This window comes from Panthera onca, chromosome D3 (assembly GCF_046562875.1).
Source record: "Panthera onca isolate mPanOnc1 chromosome D3, mPanOnc1 haplotype 2, whole genome shotgun sequence".
NCBI classification, from domain to species: Eukaryota; Metazoa; Chordata; class Mammalia; order Carnivora; family Felidae; genus Panthera; species Panthera onca.
The window spans coordinates 25,275,344-25,292,332 of NC_138350.1; the positions used below are offsets into that span (position 1 = coordinate 25,275,344).

Consider the following 16,989-nt stretch of genomic DNA (forward strand, 5'->3'; position numbering starts at 1 on the left):
TTTGCGTGATCTCATTTACACGAAACTCTGGGATAGGGAAAACTAACCTGTGATGATGATGTAGATCAGGACAGTGGTTGCTTGGGGATGGGGAGGGAGATTTGACCAGGAAGGAGCATGGGGGAACTTTCTGGGTTGTCTAGACGTCTCCTTTTGATAAGAATTCTTCAAAACAGACTGAACAGGGCACTTCAGAACTGAGCATTTCACTGTATGAAACGTCAATCTCAATCGGGTAAGAACCATGAGCTATTGTTAATATCATTGCCATTATTGTTTTTCTGCACTGAGCCCCTCGCCTGACGCTTCGATGTCTTGTCTTGCACTCAGAGGACTACGAATGCCATGGCGGGGCAGGACCCTGTCCCGCTTACCCCTGCTTGGTTCTCCAGGGCCCAGCAGAGCTCCTGGCACAAAATAGTAGCTCAGTGAATATCTGCTGAACAAATCCATGAATGAACAAAGGCGCGCGTTGGAAGAGGGGGAGAGCAGTAGCGAAAGGCGTGGCTGGCTTTTGACAGCGGAGCTGGGAGAAGTGCAGCTGCCGGTATTTACAGCCCTCAAGCCTCTCCGTTCTGGTTTGCTGGACAAATGGGGGCTCCGTTAACACTCGTCTCTGTGTAGTTACAAGACAGCCCGGAGGCTGCCTGGGAACTAATTCAGCATCTCGAGGAAATCATTTGCCTTTAGAGAAGAAGATGTAAATATTCCCCACTCGGCTGAGCAGAATGGCTCCACTGGGCTCCCAAAAACAGTCCTTAAGAACATCCTCTAACTCACTCTGGAGGGTGGGAGAAGGATTCCAGGAAAGAAAGAGTAGCTGGCAGCATTGAGGGCTTACTACGCTTCCCCATGCTTTGTCTTCTTTACTCCTTGTGTTGACGAAGCCACCAAGGGTCACTGCCTCTGTTTCACAGATGAGAAAATGGAGGCTCAGAAGTGTCCCAGGCGAGTTGCACTCTGCAGGGACTGGGATTAGCGGTCCCCACACTGGTCTCCCTGATCCCACTCTTGTCCTTTGGAGTATCTTCTCTACTCAGCAACCAGGGTGATCTCCATAAACCCCAGGTCAGCTCGTGTCACAGCTCCAAACACTGGAGTGGTTCTACAGTGACCACCTTGTCCTGGTTTGCCTGGGACTTTCTTGGTTTGAGCACTGAAAGTCCTGTGTCCTGGGAGCCCTCTCAGTCCTGGGCCAGGTGGGATGGTTGACCACCCTAATGGCTTCCAAAGCTTTCTGAGTTGGAGCCAACATGTTCACAAAGTCCCATATCACCTGGCCCCCATCACCTCTCTGACCGTTTCCACCACTCCTTGCCCCCTCACTCACCCCTCTCCAGCCATGCTGACTTCCTTGCATTCATGCTGCCACCTCAGGGCCTTTGCACTGATTGTTCCTTCTGCCTAGAATGCTCTTTCCCATTTAATGGTTGACTCTCTCACTCCTATCAAGCCTTTGCTTAAATCTCTCTCTCTCAACGAGCCTTGCTCTGCTCATTCCGTCTAAAATATTCCCCCACACCCCCTCTCAATGCCCCCTAGACCCCTCCCCTGCTTCATTTTTTTCTCCCCCGCCTTTTCATTAACTGATGCATTGCGTGTGTTACTTTCTTCTCTTGTCTACCATTTGTCCCTACTCCCAGCTAGAATGTAAATTCCATGAGGGCATGCATGTCTTTCTATCTGAGTCACTGTTGTATCTCGGGGGCCAGAGCAGTGCTTTATAAATCAACACACAGCAGCGCTTTATGAATCCTGGTTGTGCGAATGAACTGCCTTGGCATCACCCGAGTTGGGTCCTGAGCTCCCGGTTAGGTGGGAGAGAGCAGCGAGCGCACAGAGGCTACAAGCCGGACTATAAATGCGACGGCAGAGGGACACGCAGGCATGTGGACACTGTGGCAGAGTCCCCACGAGCCCACCTGAGAAGTCAGGGAAGGCTGAGAACGGAAGGAAGATGGGCCACAGAGAAGGTCCCTGCAAACCCCTCCCTGCTCACTCTGCTCTTCAAACTCCCCTTGGGGACTTCCGTGGCCAGCTCTGGCGGGCAGTGGTTCACGGTCTGTGGTCCACAGTCTGTGAGCCGTGGCACCCACCTGGCTCCCACTAAGACACCTGATGAACCACCAGCAGCAAGAATGATTTAGATCTGTCCGGTGGCTTCTCATGCTATGGCAGTTTGGGATAAGCCACTCTACCCACTAGGCATGGAAATGGGTTCCTTCGACGTCAGGAGAGCTGCTGGGCACTCATGGAGCCGTCTCCCCATCACACCCCTTCCTTCAGGGATGCTGCTTGAGATCAGAACTGACAACAGTGGTGAATGGTTGGGTAGGGGGGTAAGGGGGTCACTCACGCTGGGTAGGGGGGTCTCTGCCTGTGTCAGAGCCAGAACACCCTGTCAGCCTCTCCCCACCCTGGCCAGGCAACCAGGTCGTGAGGCCCGGAGGTCAGCCAGAGAGCACTGAACCAGGGAGCTCTGAACTCTGATCGCAGCCCGTTCGTTGCTAGCACGGTCCTCAGTTTTGTCACCCGTAAAATGGGCTCAGTAGTCCTTGGGCGGATGCTTCTGTGGGCCAGACTAATTCCCAAACTGGGTCTCCTCTCCCACTGCTTATTATCCAAGGCCTAGAGAGATTTGGTAAAGTGCTTGAGGTCACAGCTTTAAAAATGGCAAAGGCAGGCGTAAACCCAAACCTGTTCCCAGTGACTGGGCCCCATGACCTCCAGAGGGAGCATGCCCCCAGGGTCTTTCCACCTCCCGCCGCAGACCCTCGCAAGGACAATGAGGGGCAAGGTGAGTCCAAGGGCTTTTTTGGTTGTTGTCTACTTATTTTGAGAGGGGGAGAGACAGAATCCCAAGCAGGCTCCGCGCAGTCAGCACAGAGTTCGCGCAGAGCCCGATGCGGGGCTCAAACTCACAAACCGTGACATCGTGACGGGAGCAGAGACCAAGGGTCAGATGCTCAACCAACTGAGCCAAGAGTTTTTGGCAAATGTAGCCACATCTCCTGCTACCCTTTGCGGCCAGCCCAAGCAGGAGGATTACAAGCTTTCAGTTATGGGAGATGGGAGATGGGGACTGTTTACGTAAGCCACCCCACCGAGCCTTGCAAGCTGAAGGCGTGTGGTATGAGCACGATTTTACCAGAGCCCAGAAAGGGGCTACCGGGCCTTCATGCAGCTAGTGATAAAGCAGCATCTGAGTCACTTGTATATTCTTTCATGTATAGAAGGCGTGGGGGTGATTGACAGGGCAACAGACCCCCCAACACCTGCCTCCTAGAAGTGATGCTGAAATTTGACCAAGCACAGCACCCAGCTCCCTGCAGACCTATGAGGAGTGGGGAGCTATCGGCGGTTCTTAACAAACGGTGACACTGCCTCACCTTGTCACCAGGGCTGCTGCTTTGCATCTGTCACCATGCTCTGAAGGCAGCTGCCCACCCTGACAGGTAAATAAGCAACTGGGACTTGGTGGCAGGGGGAGGGTGGGAACAGAGCTCGGCTGCCCATCACCTCCCAAAGACAGCAGCGGGAGCTTGGCTAAGCCATTAATCACATCTAGAGCCTTCCATGCTATATCCAACATCCTTTGGCATCTGCGTCCCCCGGCTGCAATTTCTACCTTTTCTTGTTTTTCCCACTTAACGATCCTTGGCATTAGGAGAAGAATGCAAACCCTCAATTGTTCAGCCCTAAACTGTGCAGATGGCCAGGGGCCTTGGGACAGAGCTAGGTCCCTGGTGGCCTGTGGAACGCTCTGGGCAGGGCTGAGGTGGTGCAGATACAGGGAGATGTGACCTGTAGCAGGCAGATAACTGATGGGGGATCAGGTGATGGAGGCATGGCCAATGTGTAACTCCAAGTTCATTATCAGTCTTCCGAAAACCGAGAGTCTCATGAAGGCAGACCTTTGCCCACCCCAGCCTCAGCTTTATCCTCTCACCTACAACAGGGCCCGGGGCGTGGGGTGGCAGGGAGGTCCATAAATATTTATTGAATGAAAAGAATGTTAACTGGGTCTTAAGCTCAGATCTGCCATTGAGTGTCTTTGGACACATCTTTTCCTTCTCGGAGTCTCATTTTCCTTTCCTGTAGAATTATCTCAAGTCCTTCTTCTCATCCCGAGACTGGAGGGTTGTTTTAAGACCCAAGCACGCTGTTGAACATGGCCTCAGGGCATGGAAACCAGAGGAGAAGTTGGGGCTGGCCACTTAACCCACTTGGATCCATGCCTCCCAACACCCTCACCTTTGAAAGAGCTCTGGTTATGTTGGTGGGGAAGCCACAGAAGGGCGTGGCTGTGCACACGGAGCCTCAAACTCGGGCACCAGTGCTTTGAGTTCCAGACCCATTACACGGATGAGTGAAGGGAGGGCCAGGAAAGAAGGGAAGTGGCTGAGGGCACACAGGGAGGGGATGGCAGAGCCCAGGACGTGAGCCATTTTGATACAGAAGTGGTGGCTTGGGTGGTGTTTATTGCGCTGGGTCCTGGGCTGAGTGAGGGTCCGCTTGGGAACTTCTGCAGTTGGCTTGCATGGAGGAAGGCCACATTGGGCCAGCACCTTCTGCGTCAGGCTGTGTCGAGTTGGGGGATTTGCGGGGCAGGGGGACAGCTGACTTCTAACAAGCATCTTCGGGATTTCTGTTTCCTGCTGAACAGCGAGGAAAGCTTTGTGGTTATGACTTGAGCTTAACCTTTTTGGGTGCACTGCACGCACATCATTGAAGAATAATGACTGGTCTCTCCCTTACCAAAATGTCCTTCATAAAATAAACGCCCAGGGGTGTCTGGGTGGCTCAGTCAGTTAAGCGTCAGACTCTTGGTTTCGGCTCAGGTCATGATCTCACGGTTCGGGAGTTCGAGCCCTGCGTCTGGCTCTGTGCTGACAGTGTGGGGCCTGCTTGGGATTCTCTCTCTCCCTCTCTCTGCCCCTCCCCTGTTTATGCCCTCTCTCTCTCTCAAATAAATACATAAACTTAAAAAGAGTCTAAAAATGAAATGAAATAAAAATTAAATTAAAGTCCAGTAAATTTTTAACAGGGAACTCAGCAAGATAATTTCATCTTTATTTTCCCTTATCGCACTTCGCATTCTCTGACAACAAATTTATTTTCTTGCTTACTGTCTTTCCAGCTAGGATTTTGCCTCTAAAAAGGAAGAGGGGTTCCTGCTCGCCATGGATCCCCCCTGTAGGGGACAGCGCCTGGCACTTAGCAGGTGTTCAACAAATATCCGCTGAATGAGGAATCCTGCGGGCACAGGAAGAGAGGCTCAAGGAAATGCCCAGCTTCCAGGCCCTAAAAATCTCTGCAAAACCCCAATGCCAGGAAGGCAGTGCAAATCTTTTCTCCAATTCCATAATTGCTTTCACTGGGGGACCCAGCCGGGAGCTTGGGACATACTTTTCTGATCACTACGTGAATAACGCTTGCTCTTAACAAATGAAATTGCCACCTACTTTCGCACAGCACGTGTTTACGGGCTGAATTATGATCCTTACAAAATGTGTTTGGGGAAGGAAGCCCTAATGCCCAGTACCTTAGAATGTGACCGTATTTGCTGATCGGGCGTTTAAAGGGGTGAGTTAAAGTGAGTTAAGTTAAAGTGAGTTAAAGTGAGTTAAGTTAAAGTGAGTCCTTTGGGTTGCTCCAATCCAATCTGTCTGGTGTCCTTATAAGAGGAGGAATTTTGGGCACACAGAGATAAGCAGGGATATGTGCTAAGACAAAAGGCTGTGTGAGGACACAGGGAGAAGGCGGCCATCTACAAGCCAAGGAGAGACCTCAGAAGAAACCAGACCCACTGACACCTTGATCTTGGACGTCTAGCCCACAGAACTACAAGGCAGTCAATGTGTTGTGTAAGTCATCCAGTTCATGGTACTTTTTTTTTTTTACAGTAGCCCTTGCAAACTAACACACAGAGGGAGCTCCAATTGGCTATCCCAGAGGAGCCCTAGGAACAGAGGTGCATTTGGGGCAGGACATAGTCTATTGCTGGTGGGACTTTAAATAGGGCAACATTGGCATCCCCAAAATGGGCGTAAGCTAGCAACTGCCTTTGCAAGCACGGAATAAGAAGTTTATTTATCTCTCAGGACTTTTTATAAAGTTGCAGTGAGATGCACATATAAAATGCTTAGCCCAGTGTCCAACACAGTATATGAATAATAAGCAATAAATAGCCTATAGTTTTAGTATTTTAAGACTTCAAGGATGTTTGAAGAAGCAGGTGCCCAAACTATAGACATGCCTGGGGGAGTGTGGTCTGTGGTACATGTGGATATTTGTGTTTGGATGGTAGGGCTGTATACGCGAGGAGCTGTATAGGGGCCTGTGAGCACATGTTCACAGGGATCTAGAATGGTGATATGGGCGCACATTTGTGGGGATGTATTCATGTCAGTGTGTCACATGCATTCGAGGTGTGTAGGTTCATTAACTTTTTTAGTGGCTCATTCATTCATTCATTCATTCAAAATTTCTTGAATGCTTGGGGCACCTGGGTGGCTCAGTCAGTTGAGCATCCAACTTCGGCTCAGGTCATGATCTCGCAGTTCGTGAGCTCAAGCCCTTCATCAGGACTGCGGCTGTCAGCACAGAGCCCACTTTGGATCTTCTGTCCCCTCCACGTCTCTCTGCTCCTCCCCTGCTCATGCTTGCACTCTCTCTCTCTCTTAAAAATAAATAAACAGTTAAAAAATTATCTTGAACGCTTGCCTACCCATATATACAAAATGTAGACAGTAGACAGACAAGGGGGCTATGATGGGAGGATTGAGGGAGAATGGAGACACAGCGTTTATTTCAGTTCGATGTATCAGGGAAGACTTCCTGGAGGGGGTGACACTTGAGTTTGACTTGGGCAGGTGAGGAGGAGCAAGGCCATTGCCTGGAGTCATGTAGGGGGGAAAGAAGTGTGCACTTGAAAATATGGTTTGGGTTGAGTCCATTCCTTGGAAACTTTCTACCCGGACTGCCCCCAGTCGAACCTCCAGAGTCCCCGGGGACAGGATCACAGAACGGAGAGGAAGCACAGATGCCAAGCAGCTATCACTTTATTTTGTACAGACCAAGCAAGCTGGGATGCCTTGGGATATGCCTGAGGGATATGCCTCCTGCTGGGGTCTTCTTGCCTCTTGAGTGCAGCCATGCTGGCCGGCTCTGGACTCAGGGCCCCTGGGGAGGTCTGGCTGGTCTCTCTCTCTCTCTCTCTTTTCTCTCTCTCTCTCTCCAGACAGTTGTGGAGTCAGGAAGTCTTCGAGGACAGTCTATCTCAGGAAGCTGGAAACAAACGCAGGTCAGAGCTGATCGATGGGATACAGGCAGGCTGTTCTGGGGATGGAGGTCCTGCGATCCCATGTCCCCAGGGGACATTCCTGCAGAGACACCACCCAGAGGGATGAAGGAGTGCAGGCAGCAGAAGGGAAATGAGTGGAAAGAAACTTGGGACGGAGCTGCTGAAGGGCCAAAATGTCCAAGCACAGCACAACCTGACCCTTACTGCCTCCGGCAGCTGCTGGGCCCTAGGCTAGGGGTCTCTGGCCTTCACACTGGACACATGGTGTTACTTCGGGTGGCTATTAGTAGCCCCATTTTCGAGCTGAGGACACAGGTGCTTGGCAAGTTCACATCACGTGCCCAAGGTCGCGGCCAGCTACAAGGAAGAAGTGAGCGTTGAGGGGCTTGTTTGGATTCTGAATCCCACAATACATTTGCTTAGGGGGGACAGGGCTGTATCGTTCAGTTCACGCCTCCAGCGTGGATGTCAGGGTGGAGGATATTTTTTGGCAAATGCTCCTTTACCACGGTGAGCACTGCTGGGAGGGGGAAGGACTTGAGTTTAAAAAAAAAATGGCAGAGACAAGATGTTCTGTGATGACTTCGGCTAAGAACTGTTCCCCTCATGGACGTGTGCCCTTTACTTGGCCTTTGAAACTGCTTTCCGTGTCCCCGAGAGCATAATAATGTAAATGAATATCACATCTCTTCCCGGTAATTGAGAGCAGAGAGAAGGCCATGTTAAGTCAAATTAATTTGCTCTGATACAGTCCAAGCCCATCTCCAAGGAAGGGGCAATGGCTTTTTGATGGGCTGAGGGTGCCTCTCGAAGTAGCAGATCTATGAACGTGGAGGCCAGGTGGCTCGTTTGGGTCCAGGAGGCCTCTGGAAGGAGGGCTGGGGACTGAGACGAGGCACCGGCGAAGCACCTGCATGTGACTGCTCCGTTATACTGGAGCCTTGAGCTGTTTCAAGTTCAGTGACTAAGAGATTTATGGAGGCCGCGGGTTATTACTAGGGAGGGGGTTTGCCTGGTGTCTGAATCCAGAGGGAGGTTCTTACACCTTCTCCTCTGATGCCAAGTTTCCCCTAACTGGCTTTGCATTTCAGCCAGGAGCCGTGAGGTGCCCTGAGGCTTGAGACGTGCCCAGGGTCAGGGGCTAGACTGCCTTGGGCAGAGAGCACTGAAATGGGAGTCAAGGTGGCTGGGTTGGAGGCAGACTCACTGGGCAGGGGGGGCTCGATCTGGGGTTTTCCCTCATTTGTTCACCAGTGAGGGTCGAGGTCTGGGAGTCCCAACATCCCTTTACGTTTAGATGGTCCTGATGTCTGCCTCAGCTTGGGGGGTCAGTGGACCTCTTTAATAAAATCCAGCTCCTTCAAGGAGGCTCTGAGCTTATTCATGTGCATGCTTGGAATAGGCACCCAAGGAGATGTATTACAGATACAAGTGGGGTCTCCGGAGTTATGAGTGCCAGTTCTGCCTGGGTGATTTCGTACAAGGGCCTTAACTTCTTTGATTCTGTTTGCCAACCTGTAAAATGGGGATAAATCATACTAACCACCTTTTGGGGGTTACTGTGGATACTAACTGACTTGCTTGATATACACAGCCAATGAATTGTAAGCCATTATGAGCAGTGGACCCCTCTTCTTACCTTTAGTCTGGAGAAGTGGCAGGATTAGCACTGGGGGAGGAGAGGAGGCAGAGGGAAGCCTTGTTTCTCCCACTGCTCCTCTGGGCAACTTTGTACTTGCCCCTCCCCCCAACCTGGGGCCTCAGTTTCTCTCTGGCTACTTAATGCAAGAGTCGGACTCCAGGGGCCCCTGGGTGGCTCAGTCAGTTAGGCGTCTGATTCTTGATTTTGGTTCATGTCATGCTCTCAGGGTCATGAGATCGAGCCTTGCGTCGGACTCTGCACTGGGCCCAGAACCTGCTTGAGGTTCTCTTTCTCCCTCACTCTCTCTCTGCCCCTCCCCTGCTCTCTCTCTTGCATGCTCTCTGTCTCTTTAAAAAAAAAAAGAGTTCCACTCCACTATTCTCAAAGCCCCTTCTACCCTGGCCTGACCCTCCCCCACAGATCTGCTGTCGTCAGGTGGACAGAACGCCATCTCGGCTCGTCCAGCTCCAGGTAGATGGAGCCCTGGAAAGACTACCAGGCAAGGGTGGGGAAACCAGAAGCCCAGAACCTTCTTTAGTGTTGCCCCATGGGACCGCTCGGCTTTCCGATGGGTCCGCATCTTAAAGGGCTAAGGGATCAATGGCACCTAGCAGACAGCTTTGCAAGCGGCAACTCATTATTTCCGCAAAAACCTCTAAAACCCGTGGTCTCTAGAGAAATCACTCACAGCGTGGAAGGCAGTGACATCAACAGGTTTGTCTCCAGGCCGCCAGACCCATGTGGGCTATTTGGTTTTCATTCCCCAAGAACAGTCCCCGCCTGCCTCTTTTACCTGCACCGGCTCCTACTTCTGCAGGTATTTCTTCATTATGCTCTCAACATCCTCGTCTTTTCTCCCTGCCCCCGGCTCTCTGCTCTCGGGGGAAGTTCGCTCGCCACCGTCACCGTCCAGCCGCGGGATTCTTGGTCGGCTCTTGATGCTGTCGGCGCTTTTGAAGGACACGATGGAGCTGGAGGAGGAGGACGAGTCAGAGAGGTGAGCGGGGTCCTCCTTGGACTCCGGACTCTTTTTCAAAATGGTCTGGATCCCTGAGAGGAAGGTCCGGTCGGCCTCCTCTGTCTCAAAGTGGATGCGCGGATGCCGCGGACTGTCCTGACCCTCTTTGGCCGCTCTGGCCAAGGACACAGGAGTCTCAGGCTTCCGGATGGCTGGGAGGAAGTCATCGAAATCCACTTTGGCCTTGCGTTTGTAGTTGAGGCTTGGGACCTTCCAGGTGAATGGATCACTGTCCAGAGGTTCCCCCATGAGGTGGGCGAATTGGCGGTTCTGGAAGACGAGAGGCTCCTTCCCGAGGTCTGGACAGCCCGCCTCGTCCAGTGAGGACTCCAGACAGCGCCTCCGTGGGCGCAGCGTGGGTGACAAGACCAGGTCCCTGGATGTGCTTGGGGAGCTCAGTGTTCTCCCTGAGCTCTGCCCTGATTCAAAGAGGGAATCGCAGGAGCTGAACCTGGTCTTCGGCTTCTTGGGCAGCAGCGTGGTACCCTCTGTGCTGGGGGAAGAGATGCATTTCAGGCTGGTGGACCGCAGGAGCCCGGCCGACGTCCCGGAGGCACCCTCCTTTTCCAGGGCCGATTGTGCCCCAAACCCCAGCGAGAGGTCTCCCTCGTCACTGCCCGCCCTGGACCTCCGCAGCGTGGATGCCCCGGTGGTCTGGTAAATGGGTAGAGTGGGCCAGTCCTCCAGGCTCAGCGTGGAGCCCTGTCCCTTCTGAGCTCTCTTCCTCCGGAGACCTTCCACGAACTCCGACAGGGCCGCCGAGGGGCTGGGCAGCTTTTCCCTGGACGCTGGGGACGAGTCTGGACTCCGAGAAGCCGGGGAGGAAGACCGTGCTCCCAGTCTCTCCGTGGGCTGCTTCTGCCCGCCACACTCATCACCGTCCCCCAAATGGTAGTACTTCTGTCGCCGGAGGGAGAGGGGTGAAACAGACTTGTCTCCCGAGGTCTGGCTCCGCATGGTCCGGGCTCTGCTCAGGGCCGACGCCGGCTGGGACCTGTCTGCGTCCCCGGTCTCCTCGTTGATCCTGTGCCAAGAAGACAAGTGCGGTCAGTAGAAACCACACGATTCATACAGTCTGTGCGGTTGGTGCGAGGGCCACTACGCACAGGCACTAATATGAGTTTTCTTTGGACGTGCCGTCCCTAACCGCGCTCTCAAATGAACCGAATGACTTCAAGCGTAAACTCAAGCCACGCAAATGAGTTCTTGCTGCTTTCTGAGATGTAGTTTCTGCCTCTAATTAAACCCAGCTAACTACGTGTGAATAGATTAAAATGGCAGTGAGGACGGTGGCTTAGATTTATGAGCCATCCTATCTGACATGATAGGACCCACCACCCCAGGGCCCGCTGTGACATAAGTCGTTTGCTTCTTGGAGACTTCGAGGGGGTCCTGTGGTGGTTGGGGGTGGTATTTATTTATTGACTTAGGGCCAAGCCCAGAGGAAGGTCCCACCAAGCAGGGCTTTTGAGAATCAATGACCCAAATATGTCTCAGTGGGATGTTCCATGACACCCCTCGATTGTTTTACGGGGTGGAGGTAAGAAAAACACCCCCCCCCCGCCCCCCGCCAAAAGAGAAAGGCTTTCATAAAAGAGACATGAAACTGAGTCTATACATGAGAGGACAGACGGTTTCTATTCCGGGACTACACCAGGCTTGGCTTTGATGCAGAGGCATTTTCACAACAGGCAGAGCCAAAAACACTCCCCCTCTGAAAAATGGGAACCTCGCAGCGAGACGAAATTATAGACTATAAAATAAAGGGCATCTTTACAGGAGAGAGACCAGAGTCCCATCAGCCATTCCTGTAATAAATAAAATCTATTTGCCCTCTCCCTAAGAGAAACGACCCCCTTCGCACCCACGGCAAAGTCAACATTTATGAAAAAGCGAAAGGGGTAGGGATGTCGGAACTTTGGCACAGCAGACAGGGCCGGGGGCTGGGGCCTGAGGGAGGCCACAGGCCACATATACGCAGGTCTCTAGTCATTTTTCTGCTTCTCTGTAGACGGCTGCTCCAGTTGTGACAATAGGATCCAGCCCCCTGCACACTGGGGCGGGGGTGGGGAGGGTTGGGATTCGGGTACAAGACTCTGAAGAGGGTTTCTTGCTCACTGCTGTGTGGTATCACCATTTCCACTCCCAATCACACAGGATGGTTTAGAAGGAAACGAGCTGACCACAATGTCCCAAAGGGTTCTTGGATCTGGGGGGGAAGCGAAACCGATGGTCCCCCCGAGGAGATACCCAGAGGGCGGAGGAGGGTACAGACAGGGTAAGAGGATCAAGATCTTTTCTAGGGAATTATATTCTGCCTTCCTGAGCTCCTGAGGCCAAAGCTTTAACCATCCTATCTGTCTCTCTCTCTTGGGGTTGGCAAGAGCCTCCCGAGACTGCAGGTCTGTGGTTGGTCTCCATGGCAATGATTCCACGAGTGATGGGCACAGGGCTGGCTGTGTTCATCTCCTTATTCCCTTGGTCAGCTGGGTGGAGGGTCAAGGTCATGGTTGGGGGGTGTGGTGGGGAGGCCACGGGGTTGAGGTGGTGTGGGTAATCTATCTCCATCACCAACTCTCCCCCCACCCTCAGTCCTTCTTGCGGGATCAGGCTCCCTACTACCTTCCCAGCCTCCTGCCTCAAGTCCCCCTCTTGTGGTCCAGCCACACCAGTCTCCTGGTGCCAAGCCCTTCCCAGCATCCAGTCTGAAAGGGAGGCACCCCGTCATGATATGACACGTGGGGAAGTCACAGGAAGGAACACAGAGCTGGCCCCGGCTCCTCAAATAAGAGCGGCAAGATGCACAATTAATAACGAGGAACTAGAGGCTGCGCATCATTAACAAGTAACAGTTAATGGTGATCACGATTTCTCCCCGAATCTCTGAGTCTCAAGCCTAACCCACCGCTAGACTCAATGAAAGCCTCAGTTCAAGCTCCAGGAGGGATGAGCAGATGAATGAATGAACAGGTGACCTTGTGGCTCATGGTGCCCGAGAAAGCTTGGTTCCCGCCCCCCCTCCAATCCCACTGTGCTAAGACAGAAGCCACACAATTTCCCTGGAGCGGCTGCCTCCTTTCCCATTTCTTGGCTGTCACCTTCCATCTGTGTCACCGCTGGACACAGGCTGGAGGGCCCCTGTTGTGAGGACCTGAAGGTGTGTTGTCAGTATCATCGGGGTGGAGTCCCCTCCCTGAGCAAGCCGCAGGACGGCATTCTCGCTGTTTTCTTTATCTTTGCTTTTTAAAAATAAACAGCTCTGGGAGCTGCCGGGGGCAGTGGGCTGCCGCGAGAGCCCGACAAAAGTCATTTCCGTCCTGCCTTGGCCCTGAAGGGAGGTGGGCGTGATGAATGTGTCTGGGGAGCTCAGCCTCAACCGTCGTCTGCCATGTGGGGATGGCAGCGTCGGGAGCACCTGCTGCTGAGTCTCCTGGGATGTTGCTATCCTGCTCACCCCAGCTCCCACCCGGAGTGCTGGCTGTGGATGCCGACACAGGGCGTGAGGGCAGGGAGGGGACAGAAGTTAGAAGGAGGGGGAGAGGAGGAGGAAGGAGGCAGGAGAAAGGGGGAGGAGGAGGGAGAAGAGGAGGAGGGGGAGAGGAGGAGGAAGGAGGCAGGAGAAAGGGGGAGGAGGAGGGGAAGAGGAGGAGGAAAGAGGCAGGAGAAAGGGGGAGGAGGAGGGAGAAGAGGAGGAGGAACGGGAGGAGAGGGGAGGGAGAGGAAGGAGGGAAAGGCAGACGGAGAGGAGGCGGGGAAGCCCCACTGCCCCCAGCCCTGCTGTCTGGACCGCACAGGCTGTCACCCCTGCACACTCTGACTTGGCACTGAGCCCAGCACAGAGCAGCTGCTCAGTAAATGTTGTTGAACTGAATCAAGTCTACCTTGGAAACAGAGTCTACGAGGAAGAGGTCCTAGAAGAACGGGGGACGGGGAGGAGGGGCAGAGGGAAGCGGGAAGAAGAAACCGACAAGCTAGCACCTGCGGTGAGGAGAGATGGGGGTCCGGAGAGGAGGGGGAAAGAGCTCGGCTGATGGAGAGGGGAAGGAAGAGGGTGTCTGAGGGCAAAGACAGGGGAGGGGGGACGCGGGAGAGGGGCGCAGGCTGGCAGTGGAAGATCTGCCCTCCTCTTCTTTGACCAAGTGGGATGGGCTGGGGGTATGGCAAGCTGTCAGCGGCCCAGGGCTGGGGGTCTGGAGGCCCCAGGCTGTGAGAGCTGGTGCCCGGGACACAGGGTACAGGCTCACTGGGCCCAAGTCCTGGGGACCCCAGCTCCACCAGGCTGGCCAGATCGGACCACCTTCCCCAAGACCCACCAGGTGCAGTGCCTTCCATAAGGGGTGCAAACCAAAATGTCCCAGCGCAGTGGCTCAGGCCCCAGCCGGGCGGTCCCTGGGCTCGGCCCCAAGGGCCTGGTGTTCTGGGGGTGGGGTGGGCTGGGTCCCACCTTCTTGGAGTTGCCTGGTGCGTTCAGAGCCTCAGCTGGTAGGCTTGAAACAGGAACACAAGCCAAGCTGTGCAGACTCCTGGGGTGCTGAATGGATGAGGAGGAGGAGGAGGAGGAGGAGGAGGAGGAAGAGGGGGATGTAGGCAGGAGACATGGGGAAGGGATGGGAGGGACAGCAGGAGTGAAAGAAGTGGTGACTGGGTCTACCGTTCAGAAATCCACCCACATCTCTGCGACGCCGGCCTCTAGTTCCCATCTGCATTACCAAAGTACAAAGTCCCTTGCATCCACTCCTTTCCGGGTGGAGACTGCAGAATTGAACGTGAATGCAGACGCCCTCTCGCAGGCTTCAGGGAGAGGGTCCCCGTTCTGCCTTTTGAGGCAGGACGATCCTCTCCATGTCTGACCCGGCTTGGGGCGTTTCGAACCAGCCTGCTGTCGTCATCCAGGGGCCCGGGAAGACTCATTTTTTGCCCGTAGAGGACAGCTGGGCATAGATGAAACCCTCTTCCATCAGCATCACATGACGGGTGGATGGCAGATAATCAAGACGTCGCTGTGCCTGCCTCCCACAACCTTGGCCAGGGCGAGGGATAACGGATGGAATGCTCTGTGAGTGGCTGGGACACAGGTGTGGACAAGTGCTAGGCGGGGATACCGTGCTTCTCTAAGGAGAGACTCCAGGAGCATCTTGGGAACTTCTGCTGTCTAGCCTTTAGTCTATCCAAAAAAGACTAGATTTCAAGCATCCCTGCCGTCAGGAGCCAGCAGGCCTCCCTGCGCATCTAGCCACGACAGTGCTGGGTGGGTCCCCTAACTGGGTAGTCAAGCGTCACTGGCACAGCTACCTCTGGTTGGGCACCCCTTGTGTGCCAGGCCCTGTGCTGGGTGCCATGCACACAAGGGAGACCAAGCTGATGGGTCACCTGCCTTCACGGAGCTGACGGTCACATTCATTCACAGTCTTTACCTGTAACATAGGTATTTACCTGGACATAGGAATCATGACCTCCAAGCATGGCAAGGTGGGGTGACCTCCACAAGCATACACAGGTTACAGTGACAGAGGTGAGGTTGCAATCCCAGGATAGCCGACCCCACTGCCCTCAGCACCGTCCTCTTAAACCTCCTCTGAGCCCTGCAATGTCCACATAGCATTTGTCACCGGCAGCTTACTCTGCTTCTGCCACTCACCAGCCACATGGCTTTGGGGGCAGTCCCCTAACTGAGCCTCAACGTCCCCAGCTGTGAAACGGGGGACACCAGGTCAACTTTGCAACGTTGTGGAGACAAGAGCACCGAACAGCCGCTCCACAAACACATGCCGAATGAATGAATGAAGTGTCAATGCCGTGGCACCTAGTAGGTACTCAATGAGTACCTTCAGAGGAAGACAGACACGTCCAGGTTCAAATCCTGGCTGTCTTCTGTCCCAGCCAGGTTTCTTGTAGAACTGGAGATGACTCAACTGTAGGACTGGGAACCACAGCACCCTATCTCACAGGGATCTGTGCGGAATCAGAGGGGACATAGGCGATAGGGATAGTCAGTTTCCAGAAGTGTTGCCCGGGGCCACCTCCATCTGCCCCCAGCACTCCATGAAGGCAAAGGGCGGTGCCCTTCAACGTGCACGTATTACTTATTCATTTCAAAACGTTGCTACTAGTAAATGTATGTTTAGAAATCTTGGGGCGCCTGGGTGGCTCAGTCGGTTAAGTGTATAACTTCGGCTCAGGTCATGATCTCACGGTTCGTGAGTTCGAGCCCCACGTCGGGCTCTGCGCTGACAGTTCAGAGCCCGGAGCCTGCTTGGGATTCTGTCTCCCTCTCTCTCTGCCCCTCCCCTCCTTGCACCCTGTCTCTCTCTCTTTCTCTCAAAAATAAATTAAAAAATTTTAAAAATTAAAAAAAAATCTTAATGCTTGTTCGCTTTCCTTTAATGGCCCTTTCCATCAGGATTAGAGAAGGCCCCAGACTGGGAGCAGATGTTCAAGAATAAGAGGTTGCTCTATATGATCCTGTTCTGAGTAGAAAAGGACAAGGATATTGAAGTGGTCTGTTGGGCCACATTATTATGAGCCAGCTGCTGAGACCCGTGTCTCCAGCGCGAACCGCGCCTCTTCCCCTGCCTGGATGTCCGTGAACATGGCTCCACTGTTTCACCACATGAATAGATGCTTCATGGATGTCAGGCGAAGAATGAAAAATGCACCTGTATGTGCCCGCAATTTGAATGCATGATCTCGTCAGGATCAGAATTATCGCCCCATCTTGCAGATAAGGAACCTGAGTCTCACTGGTGAGAAGCCATTCGCCCAAGGTCGCACGGCAAAGTGGCTGGGCCTGATTGTGAACCCCGGTTGGCCAGGTCTGAATCTCACCCCTTTTTTCCTTCTGTGACATCACATGCCCTCCAGGCAGAAAGCCAAGTGGAAAACTCAACCGGTAGAGCCCATAGTTGCATGTATATATTTTTCGAAATCCACTGGCACAAAATAAACCAAAAAAGTGAGGCCCGAGACAAGGAGAGACATGGGATTCACTGGCATCAGACGCAATCACGCGGCAAAAATAATTCC

The 16,989-nt window shown here is 53.5% G+C and overlaps 1 protein-coding gene across 1 annotated transcript in view; it reads right to left on the minus strand.

Annotated features, from left to right (window-relative positions):
- Positions 1-7,046: 7,046 nt before the first annotated feature.
- The window catches only part of MYO18B (myosin XVIIIB), a 241,782-nt gene continuing 231,839 nt past the window's right edge, over positions 7,047-16,989 (minus strand). The window contains exons 42-43 of the mRNA XM_078435320.2: positions 9,742-10,990; positions 7,047-7,290 (exon numbers count right to left, since the gene is read on the minus strand). Coding sequence (XP_078291446.2) covers positions 9,754-10,990 — 1,237 coding nt within the window. The 3' untranslated portion in view covers positions 7,047-7,290; positions 9,742-9,753. The remainder of the gene's footprint in view (positions 7,291-9,741; positions 10,991-16,989) is intronic.